Source organism: Phoenix dactylifera, chromosome 16 (genome assembly GCF_051530095.1).
Source record: "Phoenix dactylifera cultivar Ajwa chromosome 16, Ajwa_hap1_PhDact_Kaust_v1.1, whole genome shotgun sequence".
NCBI lineage: Eukaryota > Viridiplantae > Streptophyta > Magnoliopsida > Arecales > Arecaceae > Phoenix > Phoenix dactylifera.
The window spans coordinates 11,971,885-11,989,000 of record NC_143205.1 but is presented as its reverse complement, the minus strand read 5'-3'; the positions used below and the strand labels follow the sequence as shown (position 1 = coordinate 11,989,000).

The window sequence follows — 17,116 nt, the reverse complement described above, 5'->3', positions numbered from 1 at the left end:
TTTTCCTGGTAGAGATTGTATAGATGGGATTGAGTCGTCACAGTAGGGCTGGTTTCGGGTTAAATCAGAGTGCAGGTTATGCTGGCTTGAAGATTCTCCGCTGGATGGATATGGATGGCATGAGCGTCCCCTGACAGGTTTGTTTGCATGGGCATGCCATGCATATCGATAGCCAGAAAGACGATAGGATGAAGGGTCAGTAGCATGGATTTTGGCGTCTTGACCTTCAAGGGATTTAGCTACCATGATACTGCCTCCTCGAAAAAGGAGGCGATAGGATGTAGCTGGGCTATGATTTTATATTATAGCTATGAATAAACTAGAAAGTAATTGGATAACTAAAGCATAAGAATTAAAAATAAATGCAAATTTAAGGTAAAGATAAAGATAACAATGAGTTGTTGATTGGCACAAGAGTTTTTTTTTTTCGGAGTACATCATATTATTTATACATAGCCATGGTAAATAGTACAATAACCACTTATCTCTAGTGTCCTCCCATATTTCCCACACCCTTTATGAGACCGATGGAGTTCTCCTAATTATTATACCCAAACAACCTTAAGTATGCCATAGTTGGTCTTCATTCAACTTGCGTTTAATATTTAAACTTGCTCTAGTCAACACGCTCCTAAAGCAGGCCATGGAATGATGAATCTTGTGCTCAGCCATCTTCAAACTTACTCGGTCAGTTTTTCTAGATGGTACTAATACTTCGACCTTTGATTTATCACTAATATAGGGTGTTTGGCTCGAAGCTTATCTTGGTCTAGCCATATGGTTGAATTTGCACGTCAAATGCCACCACGAGTTAAGATACGATGTAAATAGGTTGTCTCGGAGAATTTCTAACTCATTCTCAACTCATTTATAAGTAGGCCGTTAAGTATAAAGTTATAATATATCTTCTTTTTAACATAAAACCATACTTATTCATCAAACTACTTAGCTTTTTGTTTGCCGAATATATAATTTAGTTAAAAATAAAATGTAGCAAAGGGCAAAGAATTCATGTTGGCAACCAAATAATTAGAGAAAGTAGGAAGAAAATTTTCTTGATAAATCTTAAATATACTATTCTCTCCACTTTTCTTTTCAATATTATCTGTTTTCTTAACCATTAATTATGGTGCCTTTCTAGTCTTTTGAACTAATTCTTCACTAGGCAATGGTCCATTGCACAATTGCAACAACCATAAAGGCTTGGGAATGAATTTTTTAAAAGTCAATTCATTCAACCCATAGTGACCAATTGGGGCAAAGGGCCAAACGCATTACCAATCTAGTTATAATTGAATTGATATTAGCTATTCAATACCTATCCAATTACAAAAAGTATCCACCCAAATCCAACTATTTTGGATGGTTTCAAGCTGGTTGGAAAACTGCCACTCCTAGTTTGTGTTCATTTGGAGTTTCACTCTGGGCTAGTATGGCTGAGTACTGGGTTGGTGGGTTGGTTTAGGCTAGTGGGCCATGGACTATTGTCTACTTTGCCTTCTCTTCTCTTCCTTTCTCTTTTCTTCTTCTTTCCTTTGCTCTCCCCCTCCCCTTCTTTTCTGCTCTAGATTTTGCTGAACATTTCACCAATTCATCTATTTATGAAAAGGTGAAGATTATGTGTCACCATCCTCCCTGGTTTCTTTCTCTCTCTCTCTCTCTCTCTCTCTCAAAAAAAAAAAAATGTTCTACTCAGACCTTTATTCTCTATATGCTGATATTTAGCTGACTCTAATATCACCATGCAAGCATGTGAAAGGATTTCAATTGTGTTTGAAATTTTTGGGCTGCCAAAATATTTCTAGTTTTTGCTTCACTTGGCAACCATTTACTTAATATCAGATCAATTGACAACGGTAAATCAACAGCCGTTGGATCGTACAAAGGTACAGCATAAGTTGTGAATAGATGTAGCATTGTCTTTTAGATCTGTGATTTTTGATAATAGCTTCAGAATACCTCCATTACATTATAGACACTAGTCCAACACCTGCATGGGGACCAATATGATGCTTTTTCTTAAATGTAAAATGAAAGAATATTTTCTATTTATAATGTTATATGTATATAATATGACATATCCATTAATCTCTTTAATTACAAAGTGTTAATTTTAATTAAGAGTTTTGAATTTACAAAAATTCTAACTGAAAAGAAATAAAGATTTTTCATTTTACAATGGATGGTGGACGAGGGCACATATGGGAAAGAGAACAGAGAACTGTAGTTTTTTATTATAGATTGGAGTACTTGGGAGCCTTAGGTCTTTACATTTATATATTAGAAATTTATAACTATAACATAAAAATAATAAAATTCTAGCAAACAAATTCAGGTTATGTTTATTGCAATATATAATGATAATTAGTCTTTAAAAATGCATCTCTTTTCGATTAATGATTTGAGCAGGCCAAAGAAATTCATTTTTTCTCCTCGATCAGATTAAATTGGTACTAGAGTTATGTCCTCTAATTTGCAGGGACCTTATTTTATAGTCGAGACTTACGAACAATACAAGTAGTTGAGAGAATCATGATCGATGCTTGAAGTTTATTGAAGGAAAAAAGGATCTTGATGGGCGATGATGTGAAGGGATGCTCCACAAAGTTAGAGGAGACCACTCAATTCAACAAGCTTGTATTTTCGCTAGCAATACCTTCGACCCAAGCACTGACAACTCTTATAGTAAAGCTTTCTTTACCATTTGGAGATGATGAAAAATTTATTTTTTTAATATTGAAAGAGGTAGATACATCACAACAAAAAATGAATTCAAATTAAAAAACTAAGCAGCTCACTCATAGGAAGGGGAAGTAGTCATTCCCTAACTTCAGTTTTAATTTAGCAGGAGTTAAATTTTCTAAATAGAAAAATTCTAATGGAGATCCATCTAAAATAAGTTTGGGACTTGAATATAAGTGAGATCCACTGTATCCAAGACTTGAATATAATCTAGAAATGAGAATTTTTAAAATATTTTATTACTTTTGATAGTTTGCATTCTCTTTCAATTAGAAAAAGACATCTAACTCACTTTAGACTAAACTTTACTAGTTTATATATAAAAAAGGAGAAATTCCATCAATTTTCACTAAAACAGAAATTTAATTTAAATAAAAAGAGTGGACCTCTATGGAATGATGAAGAACTTACACTTTCTATCTTTTAGCTAGAAGAAGAATTCAGCTTAAATAAGAAGGATCTCACAGTACAAATAGGGGACATATGCCATTGTTTTGGAGAACGACAACAAGAATAAAATCGGAGAGCATAGATTCAAGTTTCTGCTCACTAAAGTCCAACAAAGGAAATGAAAGCCAAGAATGTAGACGCTACCTTCCACCCATGATATGTACCATAATTTGTCATATCATAAAAAGCTTAAGAAAGTAAAAGTTTGGAATTCTATTTTTAAAATTCTTATTATTTATTATTTTATTCAAGAGCTTCAAGTTAAAGAGATCCAAAAAATTCCTCCTTTCTCTCAGAGCTAAAGTTGGAAGTAGGCCAGGCCGAGCCAGGCTATACACTTACCCGAACCCGCCCTAATATTTTTTTTTTGGGCTTCTAGGCGGCTTAGGCCCAAAATTTTTTAGATCCAGGCCCGAGCCCAACCCGATTAGATCAGCTCGAATTACCCATTTAGGCCAAAAATAGGTCTGGTCCGGACTCGATTGAAGTTTAATATCTCATAATATTCCTTCACAAGAAAATAACCCGGTTAAAAATTAGGCTCTCTCCTATAATACAAAATGATACATGATACATTATTTTTAGCTAAACTCATTTTAATTGGTCCTTCCTTATTATTCTTTCTAAATAATAACATATAAAAATAAATTGATTCAGACCTAAATTTGGACTTTGTTTTGGCCTTGTTTAGACTTGGGCTCGGGTCGGGCCCAGACCGGGCTAGTGACATGCTTGAGCCTGGCCTAAGAAATAAATAGGCTCTATATTTAAACTCAAACCCTATTTGAACTTTTTCAGACCTAGCCCCAAGCCCGACCCAATGGGCTTCGACTCAGCCCAAGCCCATTTCTAGCCCTACTCGGTTCAGATTACACCGATCAAGGATTTCAAATTGTGGAGATAGTTGGCATATATTCCAGCTAGGATCCTACCCATATGACCCATTCAAAATTACAATGTACCATGACAATTTCACTATTTTAATGGATGTTCATTGTAGGGCCATCAATATATTATCAAGACTCTTTACAAGTACTTACAAGGAAAGAGACCCCTTGATCTCCATATTATACATGTACTTGGTAGCCGAATTCGTCAGCTATGGTCAATGATTTACTGCTATGAATCCATCCATTACAACTATTTGGTAATTAATCCACATGAGCATGGCATCCCTTGAGGTAGCTAGCAAGCCTTGTCAAGTCCACATGGATTCAGCTTATGATTGAATCTACACTATCAAACTTTGATAAATGCCTTTTTTTTTAAGGGGAAAAACTGAAAATGTCATGCAACCAATCCCGATATTTGACCCTCCTCACAAAAGTTTCTAGCCAAAATTAATTTCAGATGAGGGGCATCCATTGAAAACCTAAAGAATCACTCAAGTAGTTGATTGATTATTTCAACAGATATATTTACTCAACAACAAAACATTTTCCTAGATTTCTCTAGGCTTGAAAAGATCTAACAGTTTGAGGGATGAAAGTCATGAGGCATAGACTATGAGCCAAAAATCAAACTACCTAACCACATACAAAAGTCTGATTCAAATACAAGGCTTTCTCAACCCATTTTCACCACTGAATCCTACCAAGGAGCTGAATCCTGCATCACTGCCAGCTTTTCCAAATCATTCCTTCCAACCTCCATAAGGAAATGATGCTAAAATTTGGCCGAGGCTACGTCGGATGCAAAAAGACTCAGCGGTCCTCTGATTTAAGAGGGACTCCTTTGTACAATTTGACACGATCTCTCAAAGCATCTCGCCGTGGCCGCGCTATCTTATTATTTGGATCAAAAAGAAGCACCTCCTCGAATGCTTTTAAAGCAGATCTTAAGTCTTTTTTCTTCTCATATGCATCACCCAAGTTATTCCAAGCAGTCACATAGCCTGGCTGAAGCTTCACTGCTTTCTCAAATTGTGCAATTCCCTTGTCAAGTTTGTTTTCTCGGACATAGCTAACTCCAAGAGCATTATATACCTGGTCAAGTCTTGAGGGATAAGTTCATCTAAAATGGCTAGAACTGCAGGTGGAGAGATTAAAAAGGCAAATTGCAGTTGAAGAAAATACATCCTGATTGATTTGTACCAAACGATATGTAAAGTAGAACCTTTTTTATGGAAAGGAACAGACTAATCCACCCAAGGAGAAACAGAAAACTATAATATTGAACACAAGGCTAAGTAAAAATGAATAAAACTAGTGATGTTTATGCTAAATTGCATTAAATCTAGCATTTTAGGAAAAGGAACAATCATTATACTGAAATATGTAGGGTGTATTTGCAGGGGTATGTATTAAAAAACCCCTACAAAAAATATAAAGACACAAGCATTTTAGGGGAAGGGGAAATCATTATAGAAACAATGTTCAGACATGTATGGAGGGAAAATCATAGTACCAAAAAAAAAAAAAATTCATGAGTGCGTATGTGCATGCACAAACCTTAGGGAAAATGAGTGCGACTAGTTACATTTATGCTGCTTTTAGGGGAAGGGAAAACCATTATATGAAAAATGTACAGACAAGTGACTAGTTAAACACTAACTGGCCAAGGATGTCAAACTACGCAGATGTATATGTATACCCATGCAATGAAAGATATCATACAGAGAGAAGCATGCAAAGTTGTAGTGGTATTGAAGGACTATATGTTGCGGCACAATTGTTTTATTGAAAGAAGCTACATTTGTAAAAGCAATTAAAAGAATGGAAAGCAAGAAAGTGAACAAATGAATGAAAAAAGGATCAAAGAAATGCTTTTATACCACCAAGCATGTCCCAAAGAACAATGCTCCATGTGAAACATGCAATTACTGACAAGAAAAGACCTGCAAAAAAAAATAATTATCCATTTCGACTGGGCATCAATCTGCTCTAAGAACAATAAATATGTTCCCCACTAGATATCAAACTTACGGATTTTTCTCTCACCCATTAAATCGAGTTTTGGTTCATCAGTTTGTAACCTGCTATATATATATATATATATATCATATATGGTTTTGGTTTTAATTATGTTTAGCTAATATATTTCAATATTTAATTTTAATTTTAATTAATTTGCTGTCTTGAGGTGAGCCTTGGCGCAATGGTAAGTTTGCTCTATTGTGACTTAGCGCCATGGGTTCGAAACATAGAAACAAAGGAAGGGGTAATGTTAGAGCCTCGTGCATTGGGCCACTTTTTTTTTTTAGTTCATTTGCTGTCTTATTCAGGATATATATACTTAAACCTTTTGGGATGTTACTTTTGCAGTGGGTTTTGAGTCCTATTATGAGTAGCATTGGTGACTACAAGTCCTTTTTAGTTTTTAAAGTCCAGGTTGGGAAGGCAAGGCTTTACCCTACTTTTGATGGATTTCTATATTGGCTTTCATCATTGCTTTAAAAGACTGGAGGCACAAGATGAGCGGCCAAAGGGCTCCTTGCCCTCAGGACAACAGTAACAGGCACCAGCAGCAGCACCAGCAGAAGCCATAGGCCTTGCACCTGCTCAACAGTAACAGTAGCTGCTGTCTGCTGGCACCAGCGGTGGCAACTCCACCAACAGTAAACACCAGCGCTGCAGGTGGGAGCCCTGCCATCACCAGCAAGGCAGCACCCAAAAACAAAAAGAGATTGGGAGAAAGGAGAAGGGATAAAAGAAGGGGAATGCAGTGCTCAATAGATTGGTGGTTGCCGTTTAGAGTTAGTGCAAATGACAATCAGTGGAATAGTCCAAAGTTATAATTTAGTGGGTTGTGTTCTGGACCTGGAACACCCAAAGCCCCCACCTCACTTGTATGCATGAGGAATGAGCTGCCTAGGTCCAAGCAGGGCGGTTGGGTGCTTGATCCTCCTAGTTAGGTGGCCAAATTTCTTTAAAACACTTAGCTTTTTCATAAACATAAGAATTTTGTTATTTTAAGGTCGTCTTTTTTCCCCCTTGTTTTTTATGGAGAAGTTTAGAGGTATCCTAGTCAATTAAGGAGTCTAACTTAATCATAAAGGATGAGAGGTGATGTTGTAGAATCAGTTTTGCTAATGAATATTTAGTCAAGTTTTTCTCTGTTGCACACTGTGGTTTTTCAATCTTCTCTCTTTTATATCTAGCACTCTCTTTTCTCCATCTTTCACCCCTCAAATTACTCACTTTTCACTGATTTTTCTGTTCCAAAATAGTAAAATATCAGATTTGAAAACAATTATGCAAGTTAAATTAATTTGCGTTTTGCACAAGACTGCATTAAATTTGGTACCAAAGCTAGGTTGTCCCAGCTTTATGCTATGGAGAAGTTGAAATTTATCTTAAACAATATTGGAACACTGTAAGGGACTCAAGAAAAATTTACAAGATCATGAATCTAAGTTTGATTGGCTACAGGAAAAGATGGATGACTTCATGGAGAGGACTGTTATTGAAGTTAATCAAGGCTCAAGAGGCAATCATCAAACCAAGTTAAAGAGGCTAACTCAAAATACTAGAGTTCCACCAGAAATTAGATTTTCACACCGGGATTTGAAACCATTCACAAGCCAACCTGCAAACAGCATGCTTGTTTCTTGCCCCTACATGAGACTATTGGTCAAGGTGCACAATAGCGACCATCTAATGATTGACCTCAAGAAAAGCAATTCCAAGAATTCATCATCAAATTATGGATTATGTATGTCCACATTATCCAGAAAATGTAATGAATTCTGTACATACACATCATCCAGAAAATCTCATGAATAAGATCCATGCAGTAGAAACATTTGTTATTGTTTAGGTTTAATTAAGTTTAAATTATTATTTTTTTGTTTATTCAATTTGCTGTTTTATCGAGTCTTAGGAGTTTTATATGTAAATCTCTTCTGGGGAGATGAAATATTCTCTATCTTCTTCTGACTTTTTACTTATTGCGGGGCTTTTTTTAAAGTGGATTTTTGCATCCTATTTCTAGGAGAATTGGTATCCATGAGTCTTTTTTTTGGTCTAGGATGGGTTAGTAGGTCATTATGATTGTTTTCCTGATGGATTTTGATGGATTTCTATTTGGCGATTCAGAGAGAAGTGAATTCTTTTACTTTTGGGAAGTCTAGGGGTGTCCTATTCAATTAAGGAGCCTTATTTAGGTATAGAAGGAATTGAGGGGATGGTGTAAATTAAGTTTTGGTAATGAACATTGAGTAGATTTATTTTTTCCTCTCGAATGAGCAAGCAGTTCTATCTTCTGGTGTCTCTGATCTCTATATTTCTCTCTCTTGCACTCTTTTCTCCACTTGTCAACATCCAAATTAGTTGCTAACTTCAAGAAGAAAAATAAAGTCAAATCAGAACTGAAAATTATTTCTGCAATTAAAATAATTCCTGCAGCCCAATTTTATGCAAGGCTGCATCAGTGTGACATGATTATAAGCGACTTATTGTTGATCAGCATTTTAATTTAGAAATTTATGTGAAAAAAACCACAGAAGTATAATGTTAGAAGAACAAAATAACATGCATGCATAATTTCTCTAGTAAACTATTGATGATATGAGGCACCTCCTTATCTCCAAATTTAAAAGGAAATGGATAATCACAACTTGTTGGCAAGAAGAGTACAACTAACCTGTGCAAGATCCTGATCATCTCTGTCCCATTTCTCAATTGCTTGCTGCAAATATTTGGCAGCTGCTGGGTAGAATTTTCTTCTGAGCATAACTGCACCAAGCTCAAAATACTCAGTTGCAGTTGCATCACCACTTCGAACTTGCTCCTGAAGAACAAAATTGGGCAATACAAAAGAATCAGCATTCAAAATTATTAGTTATATTTAATTAAGACAAGACAATATTTGCAAATGCAGAATGTTACACTATATGTTGGAAAGAACAACAAGATCGTGACTTCATCAAAGATACATATTTTTCATTTCCATAGGGTAGGAAGATTACCTAGAGGTCTCTAGAACTATGTTTTAATCCAATGATCTTACAAATCATGTATAAGTCCCAGTTTAAAGTTATTTTCATCTCAGGTTCACTAAACATAATATATTTGTGTCACAACTTATAAGTTGATCCCAATATATTCCTTCGAGGTCTAGAATCTAAACCATTCTTTTGTTTCTAGTGGTGACTGTTAAGATACCCCTTCTTCCTTGAATAGAGTGCTTGACACCATGCCGCGTTGGCTGCATCCTCCCTGCCAAAAAATGGCACCTAGATCCTTATTTTTCTTTTCAGAATGCATACCACACACAACCTCAGAACCTCCCCCCACTCCCTGATTCTTCTTTGCCTCTCTCCCTTAGTCCTGTATGATGTATATGTATAAAATGGTACCTAGATCCTTACTTCTCTTTTCAGAACCCATAGCGCACACAATCTCAGAACCTCTCCCCACTCCCAAACTCTTCTTTGTCTCTCTCCCTTAGTCCTGCATTATGTATGGATGCATGCGTGTGTGTACATATGCATGCATGCATAGTTATGTTCCACAGCTGATAATAGTCATTTATTTTCTTGAAGACTATAATATATTTGGAATTCCAATGCAAACAATGAACTATAACTATAAGCTATGTATATGCAATCACAAGCTAGATATAGCTATGAAAATGATGCATATATGATATTGATTTTGTGTAAATTATAAGTAACTGTATACGACACCATGTTCCTCACATGATTGAAATAATGAACTTCATATATAATTAGCTAAGAACCTAGGGTCTATGATTGATAAGGTTGACTTTCATCGAAGGCTCTAGGCATATTTAGAGTTATAAGGAAGCAATATTAAGAAGAATAAATTATATTGCAAGCTATTTACATCAAGGTTTTACATACTGAACACCATACCGGTCTGTACCAGGTGCATCATATCGTACCATACTAGTAGGAAACTCATATGGTACAGGGTATCGATAAGATGTTGTACTATTCATGGTATGGGTGCTATGCCAACTTAGCACCTTTACCATGTGTTAGCATGGTGTTGTACTGTACTGTGCAGTATTGTACAGGTAAGATGTCGTGTGATACCCAGTACCAAGATGTAAAACCTTGATTCACATCACTTATGTCATTAATACAGCTTATAAGGATGCATGGGCAGCAATGGATGGAGGCTTGTAAGACACAGAGAGCAAAGTTATGCAGATCAAGGATCTCATGGGGAAGAGAGAGAGAGAGAGAGATGGAGGGAGGGGGGGACCAGTGGGGAGATGCAGAGAAAATATGGTAAGGAAAGAGGGAGGAGAGCAAGATATGGGGCAGAGAAAGGAGAGGGGATGCAGGAAGCAGGACAGAGAAGGAGACAGATAATTCTTGGTTTAGAGACAAGGGGAATGACATGATGCTTTTATATCAAGCATTTTATTCAGCAAAGAAGAGCAGGGACAATATTGAAATTCAAAAAATGGATTTGACAAAAATGTGAAGTCCATTAGAAAAAGAAGTAATTAGAAGCAACTTACAACAGAGTTTGGCAACCTAAAAATAAGCCTGAAAAGGTTAATTGACCCAGAAACAGTTCTTTTAAGCCAAAATACTGCAGACGTTCTTTCCTTTTCCTTTTTGTACGATGTAGACACTCAGGTTATTTAGAAAATTTTGTTCAGAAAAAGGGAGGAGAGCAAGATATGGGGCAGAGAAAAAAGAGGGGATGCAGGAAGCAGGACAGAGAAGGAGACAGATAATTCTTGGTTTAGAGACAAGGGGAATGACATGATGCTTTTATATCAAGCATTTTATTCAGCAAAGAAGAACAAGGACAATATTGAAATTCAAAAAATGGATTTGACGAAAATGTGAAGTCCATTAGAAAAAGAAGTAATTACAAGCAACTTACAACAGAGTTTGGCAACCTAAAAATAAGCCCGAAAAGGTTAATTGACCCAGAAACAGTTCTTTTAAGCCAAAATACTGCAGACATTCTTTCCTTTTCCTTTTTGTACGATGTAGACACTCAGGTTATTTAGAAAATTTTGTTCAGAAAGCTTTGCTACTTTCCTTTGCCTAATAGTAGGAGGCATAAACTTCAGTATATTGTCAAGAAGATAAAAATTTAAGCACAAAAAGAAACACAGGAGAATACTTGGATTGTTTAAGTGTCCCGGAACAGCAAAACTTTATGAACCTTGTTCGGTACTTTGTAGTACACATCATTCATGTAACAACTCATGATGGTTAATAACTAATAAGATATGATCCAATGAATTAGAAAGTTTTCCTGTCTTTCTCTCCCAGATGTAACTTCAAAACCTCTGAAATGTTTCTCCTAATGACCAATAACCAAACCATGCTTTCCTTTACAACTAACTAAAAAAATCTCCACACAGAAAAGAATTAAAACCAAATAACTAATTTTCAATAAAGAAAGAAACAAAGAAGAAAAATATTAACAATTTGTTAATGATTTTTTGGTGGAATTTACAATGCAATTTGCTGCTGTACTTAAATCTGCAATAAAATGTTCTTCTTTTCTTCCCCCTTTTGTAACATTCTATATATACCACTAGTGTGCATTCTGTGTAACTGTAACATATTCCAGAAAGAAAGCAAAAGAAATAGCCAGTTGTTTACCTGCAATTCTTTAGCAGAAAGGTCAAGCTCTCGACGAACAAGAACTTGACGAATGACAAAAAAGGTCCCAACTCCTAGCAGACCCAATAATATGAGCAAATAAAACAGCTGTATTCCCAACTCAAAGAGCTCCCCGATCTCATAAACTATGTTTATTCTTGCTCCCTCACTTGATTGCACGACTTGAGCAAAACTCAACCATGATGTTATTCCACATGAAAGCGTGCACAACCAGAATACATGTTTATCAGTTTTCATATCCTTATTAAACCGTACGAACTTGAAAACCCCTGCAACAAGAAGTGGATACCATCAAGATTTTTCAGATTTTATAGAAGAAATAAAGAAGAGTGTGACACACAAAAGCAAGAGAAGTTGTAAAGAATGGAAGGTTTAAAGCAGGGTTTTCATAAGGCATGGTAAGCAGGCATGGATGGAGTGCTTAATGAACATGGTTGATGTTACCAAAAAGATAAGCACCTTCAATAGGCGAACCTTGCTTTCATCAAAGGATATAGTATCCACAACAGTAGGAAAATAGATTTAAGTTGCAAACTACTTCCTATACTTTTCATAGTGACATAGTCTATAGTTAGATGAGTCTTGGGTTTAAAACGTGAATACTTCTTGTTCAAATTTAATAACAGCCATAGCTTTCAAAGGCCAAAACTTGAGATCTGAGTAATGTGACCATTTTGGACAAATTATCCTAGCCCAGATGTGCTATAATGGGATCAGGGGTGTAAATGTTATTTATTTATTTGTTCTTAAGTGTCCTTTAAGATTTTGGATTAGTCTAGGCAAAGTAATGACTCAGAATTATCCAAATTTTCTTAGGATTTAAGTTATCATGGCCTTTCAAAATGCAAAGAAAATTCTCCAAGTTGAGGAAAATTTATTTAGTTTTTGTCATTATTTTCTTTCTTCACCTTTTCCCTTCTTCCTCCAATGATGATTGATTTATTTCAGTCCTGACATAAACTTCAGATCCTAACCTTCTTATGGATACATTTTCCAAATTGATACCACACAATTAGTATCAGAGAGGCACGATCCTAGTCAAAATCCCGAGTTCAACAATCTCATCAACATTTGATGGAAAACTGATCATAAAATCAGGTGTTAACAGCATGACAAGACTTTCAAGTGCATGGAAAATGGCTTCAACAAAGTAGATGGATGGATTTTCAATACATATCAAAGTTTTTTCAGCTTATGAACACAAAGATTGCAAACCAATCTAGTGATGATTCAAAATTTGAAGACCTACAGCATGAATTCCTGTGATAGAAGGACTACCAGTCAAGAGCCTTGTGGTTGATGATCTTCTAGTTGACAATTCATCCTATGCCCCAAACTTAAAAATTGAACTACTTAAAAGTACAAAAAATGAAAATGTATCGCACGATCCAGCCATCATTTATCTAAGGAGGAAGGTCTAGAAATACAACCATAGCAATCAGCAACCTTTTCATGATTATGCATAGTTTACCACTCTCCTATCAACTGAGATCTGATGGGTCCCCTTGATTAATTTTCATTAAACTATAGATCAAGCCGTACATGATTAAAAAGTGAAAAGCTTCGAAACAGCCATCTAAAAGTTCAATTATGAGAAAGTTGCATGTCAGCCTCCACCCTTAGATGCATCCTTTTGATATACTAGATGTATAAAGGGTTAATTGACCTTATTATGGCAAGTTATCATGGTTTTAAACTGCCATGATGGAATTGGAGCATATTTTTATTATTATTATTCTTTTAAATCATAAGTTTAACTTAAGGGTTAGGATTAGTCTAGATAAATCAATGGTTCAAGATAAGTTTAGGTTTCTTTAATTTGACGTTATTATGGGCTATCAATTGAGATTTTTTTCCTTCTATTATTCTCCATTTCTCTCTCTTGGTCTTTAAATTCTTAGATCGATTTCAGCTCAGTGACTTCAAAAGTGTTATGAGAAATACCAGATAATTTTATCAAACATCGATTTAATCCTGCGGATAATTTTATGCACTAAAATTTGTAAAAAATTTAGATATAAACCTGAAATTCAGAATCAAAGTGTAAACGTTTTCATCTTACAAATTTCTACTCTTTTCTTAGAAATAGCCCTTGGTTATTTTTTCAACATATTGGCTTTGCCACTCATTATTAGGAGAGGAAAAAAAAATCAAGATCCCCAAAAGTGTTGAAATCAAAACGGTGTTTTATTCTTTATAACCTAACAATGTATCATATTTTTTTGAAAAAAGGACAGAAAGGGGTGATATGTAATCCTGTGATGTGGAAGCCAGACATACTTTCTTGGCTCTTTGAGATTAAGCTCCTCGTTTCTGCTTCCCCATCCAACATCTGCCTTCCTCCGCAGCAAAAAGAAAACATAAAAAGACAAGAAAAGAAAGAATATTAACCTCAAATGCATGCCAATTGTCAACAGATTAGAATGACACTTGAGTTTCTGTTGTGAAATATTTCCAAAGAGATGGCCAAATCAAAAGAATGATAAGATAGAAAGACCTATCAAATTGCTTATGTAATTTGACGGGTTTTGGTCTGACTATACCTGACTACCTGAGTACAAACCATAATCATCATTGAAACTTTCAAAACCAGATCCAACATACTCCAACCTTTAGTTATTGCTATGCTACCAAACTAATCTTCTCCAAATCACCCAAAGGACAAATAACTGGCACATTCAAATTCGAGATGAAACAACTAACAGAAAAGTGTGATGAGCCTCCACAACAAGGCATGCCGCAGAGACAACCTATCCTTTCAAGTTGACGCCCTCATGACCAAACGCAATCTCGCACATTTAACCTCATCATGATTCCAAAGTTTCATGCATCTTTAGTTGCCTTTGTGACCCCAATTAAACAATGAAGTTTCATTTTATAGCTTTACCCACAAGCATGTAAACGTGCATACCTGGATGACCTCCAGACCAAGAACTGATTTTTCCTCCAAATTCGGTACCCTGCTTCCTAGCAATGGCAGCCTCCTCTGTGCAAAATTAACAGTAAGGAATGTTCCACAGAGACCCCCCCCCCCCCCCCCAAAAAAAAAACATAAAACCTGCTAAGAAATCAAGAAGTTTTGAAAGATGAATACTTCAATTATCAACAAATCCCACTCATTTAAAAAGAAACGAACTAATTGAGACACGACTCAATAAGTTTTTTCCTTTCTTTTTGAAGAGCTAATTCCTGCGATGCTACAAAAGCAAGCTTTTTGAGGAAAAAATGGGGTCGCGTAAGTAAGATGCGATTCTGATGCTGTTGATCCGTGATTTTTTTGAGATAAACACCATTTCAGAGCGTTTGTCTTCAGCAAGCTCAGAGCTTTGCTTCTGGGTATCGGAATTTTACAATAATTAACTACGAGATAAAATTAGTTTCCAGATAATCCAAAATTTCTCACAAAATCCCCCAAACTGAAAACATAACACCAAAATGGAAGCAAACAGAGGGCAAGAGAAGACCAACCTTTCTTACAAAGTTCAAGAAGAAGAGTTCTCTGGGAGATCTTGGAGTAGAAACCAGACGAGAAGAGCGAAGCGGAAAGCTTCGCGTTCTGATCCGATAGGAGCTCTTAGGGATGGCTACCGCTTGGGATAGAGGCCTCCAAGGGAGAGACAGAGAGGCCATGGGCGTCGATGGATTCGCGGGCGAAGGTCTCAGAGTTGCGCATGGGAGAAGAAGGATTAGCCTATGGAAGCAGAGGCATGCATTGCCGCTTTCGCTCGCTATGGATAAGCGGAAAGTACGAACGAATTATTAAAATAGCGAGGAAACCGCTGCCACGGGAATCAGGATCAGCGATGGAGGTGGCTGATCGCGGAGCATCTATAGCCGTTGAAAACCACATTAAGATCCAGCGCAGGAGGCTGGCCGTTAACTTGTGGAGAGCGCTGGGGATCCGGGATCCCCGACCCGTCACCTCTCCGTTCTCTCGTCCTACTTGGCAATCAGTTATTGGTTCTCACGGCGCCAATTTTTACTTTTGTTTTAGCACGATGAGTCGATGAGGGGGTGATGAAATGTACTGATCAAATGGACATCCATCAATAGCAACACCCATACATGTATGGTGCATGAAGCTTTTTTTTTTTTTTGTGGATAACTTTCCAATTTTTTTTTGTAATGACTATGTACAACATTCTGCAATACAAACTGTTGTGGGATGGGTTCTCGAATTTAGTCTCACATCGCTGGATAGCGGAAAGGTCTGTGGAAGGCCAAAACCTTTTCTCTCGAGGCGCCTTTTGGGGCAAAACTATGAGGGGGGGCTGGTGGCTCCTTTCAAAAAAGGGGCAGTACCTACGCGGACCCCTGCAGGCTACGATTCACGAACCTCCCCGAGCGGACAATCGGGAGGGACGCAGTCGCTTTCTCTGTCCAGACGGTGGGGGCTGTTACCGGGGCGAAACCCCGTAATAGATGGCGCTAGAAGGAGGGCCCCGCCCGCGCACAGACCTTCCCGTTGGGGGGGCTGTGTTGTGGGATGGGTTCTCGAATTTAGTCCCACATCGCCGGATAGCAGAAAGGTCTGTGCCTTATAATGAGGAGGCCAAAACCTTTCCTTTCGAGACGTCTTTTGGGACAAAACCGTGAGGGGGGAGCTGGTAGCTCCTGTCAAAAAAGGGACAGTACCTACGCGGACCCCCGCAGGCTACGATCCACGAACCCTCCAGAGTGGAAAATACCTCGGGAGGGACGCAGTTGCTTTCTCTGTCCAGGCGGTGGGGGTTGTTGCCGGGGCGAAACCCCGCAACACAAACCATGCACCGAAAATTCTGAGCCAAGTTTATCCTGCTCTATACCTTCACTCTTCTCTACCTGAGTCAAGATTTATGCCGTACGGTTCTTTGTTACATCTCGATCAAGAAGACTCTCAATCTATCACTCGAAGTGAGAAAAAAATGATGATATAATATGAAGAAAGAGGTGAAATATACATCATTAGTTGTCATGTGCTGCAACTATAGAAAGACTTTTTTTTTCTATGTTCTTCTCAATTCTCCTCTTTTCACCATGAAATTCAAAACTACCAATACCGCCAGCATGTGTGGCGATGTCAACGAGGACAGATATCCAAATATTTTACTAGTCCCTGAACTGAAGAATGGTTTTGACTGAAATTAAATAGGGATGGTTTTGGTGATGTTTTAAAAATAAAAAACTATTCAATTTCAATTTTAGTTTCGATTTTAATAGATTTTTCGACCCAAATCCGATCCAAAATTGAATCTGAAATCGATACCGAATTCAGAACTAAACATATATGATGTCTCTTAGTACTCTTTATATTTTGTATAAATCTTAGCCCTGTATCCTATTCAATCTAGACTATCCATTGGCTATAGATAGACAAATGAC

General features: G+C 37.0%; 1 protein-coding gene across 4 annotated transcripts; it reads right to left on the bottom strand.

Annotated features, from left to right (window-relative positions):
• Positions 1–4,556: 4,556 nt before the first annotated feature.
• LOC103708213 (Tetratricopeptide repeat (TPR)-like superfamily protein) lies at positions 4,557–15,549 on the bottom strand. Of its 4 annotated transcripts, none has more exons than XM_039114773.3 (6): positions 15,224–15,549; positions 14,667–14,741; positions 14,036–14,091; positions 11,735–12,024; positions 8,776–8,922; positions 4,557–5,177 (listed from the first exon to the last, which is right to left on the bottom strand). In XM_039114773.3, the coding sequence occupies exons 3-6, from the start codon at positions 14,085–14,087 to the stop codon at positions 4,896–4,898; spliced, it is 771 nt and encodes a 256-aa protein (XP_038970701.1). In that variant the 5' UTR covers positions 14,088–14,091; positions 14,667–14,741; positions 15,224–15,549; the 3' UTR covers positions 4,557–4,895. The 4 variants fall into 4 exon arrangements, with proteins under 4 accessions (XP_038970701.1, XP_038970699.1, XP_038970700.1 ...); XM_039114771.3 differs by having other exon boundaries at positions 14,036–14,087; positions 15,224–15,514; XM_088712460.2 differs by lacking the exon at positions 4,557–5,177 and adding an exon at positions 7,287–8,469 and having other exon boundaries at positions 14,036–14,087; positions 15,224–15,518.
• Positions 15,550–17,116: the final 1,567 nt, after the last annotated feature.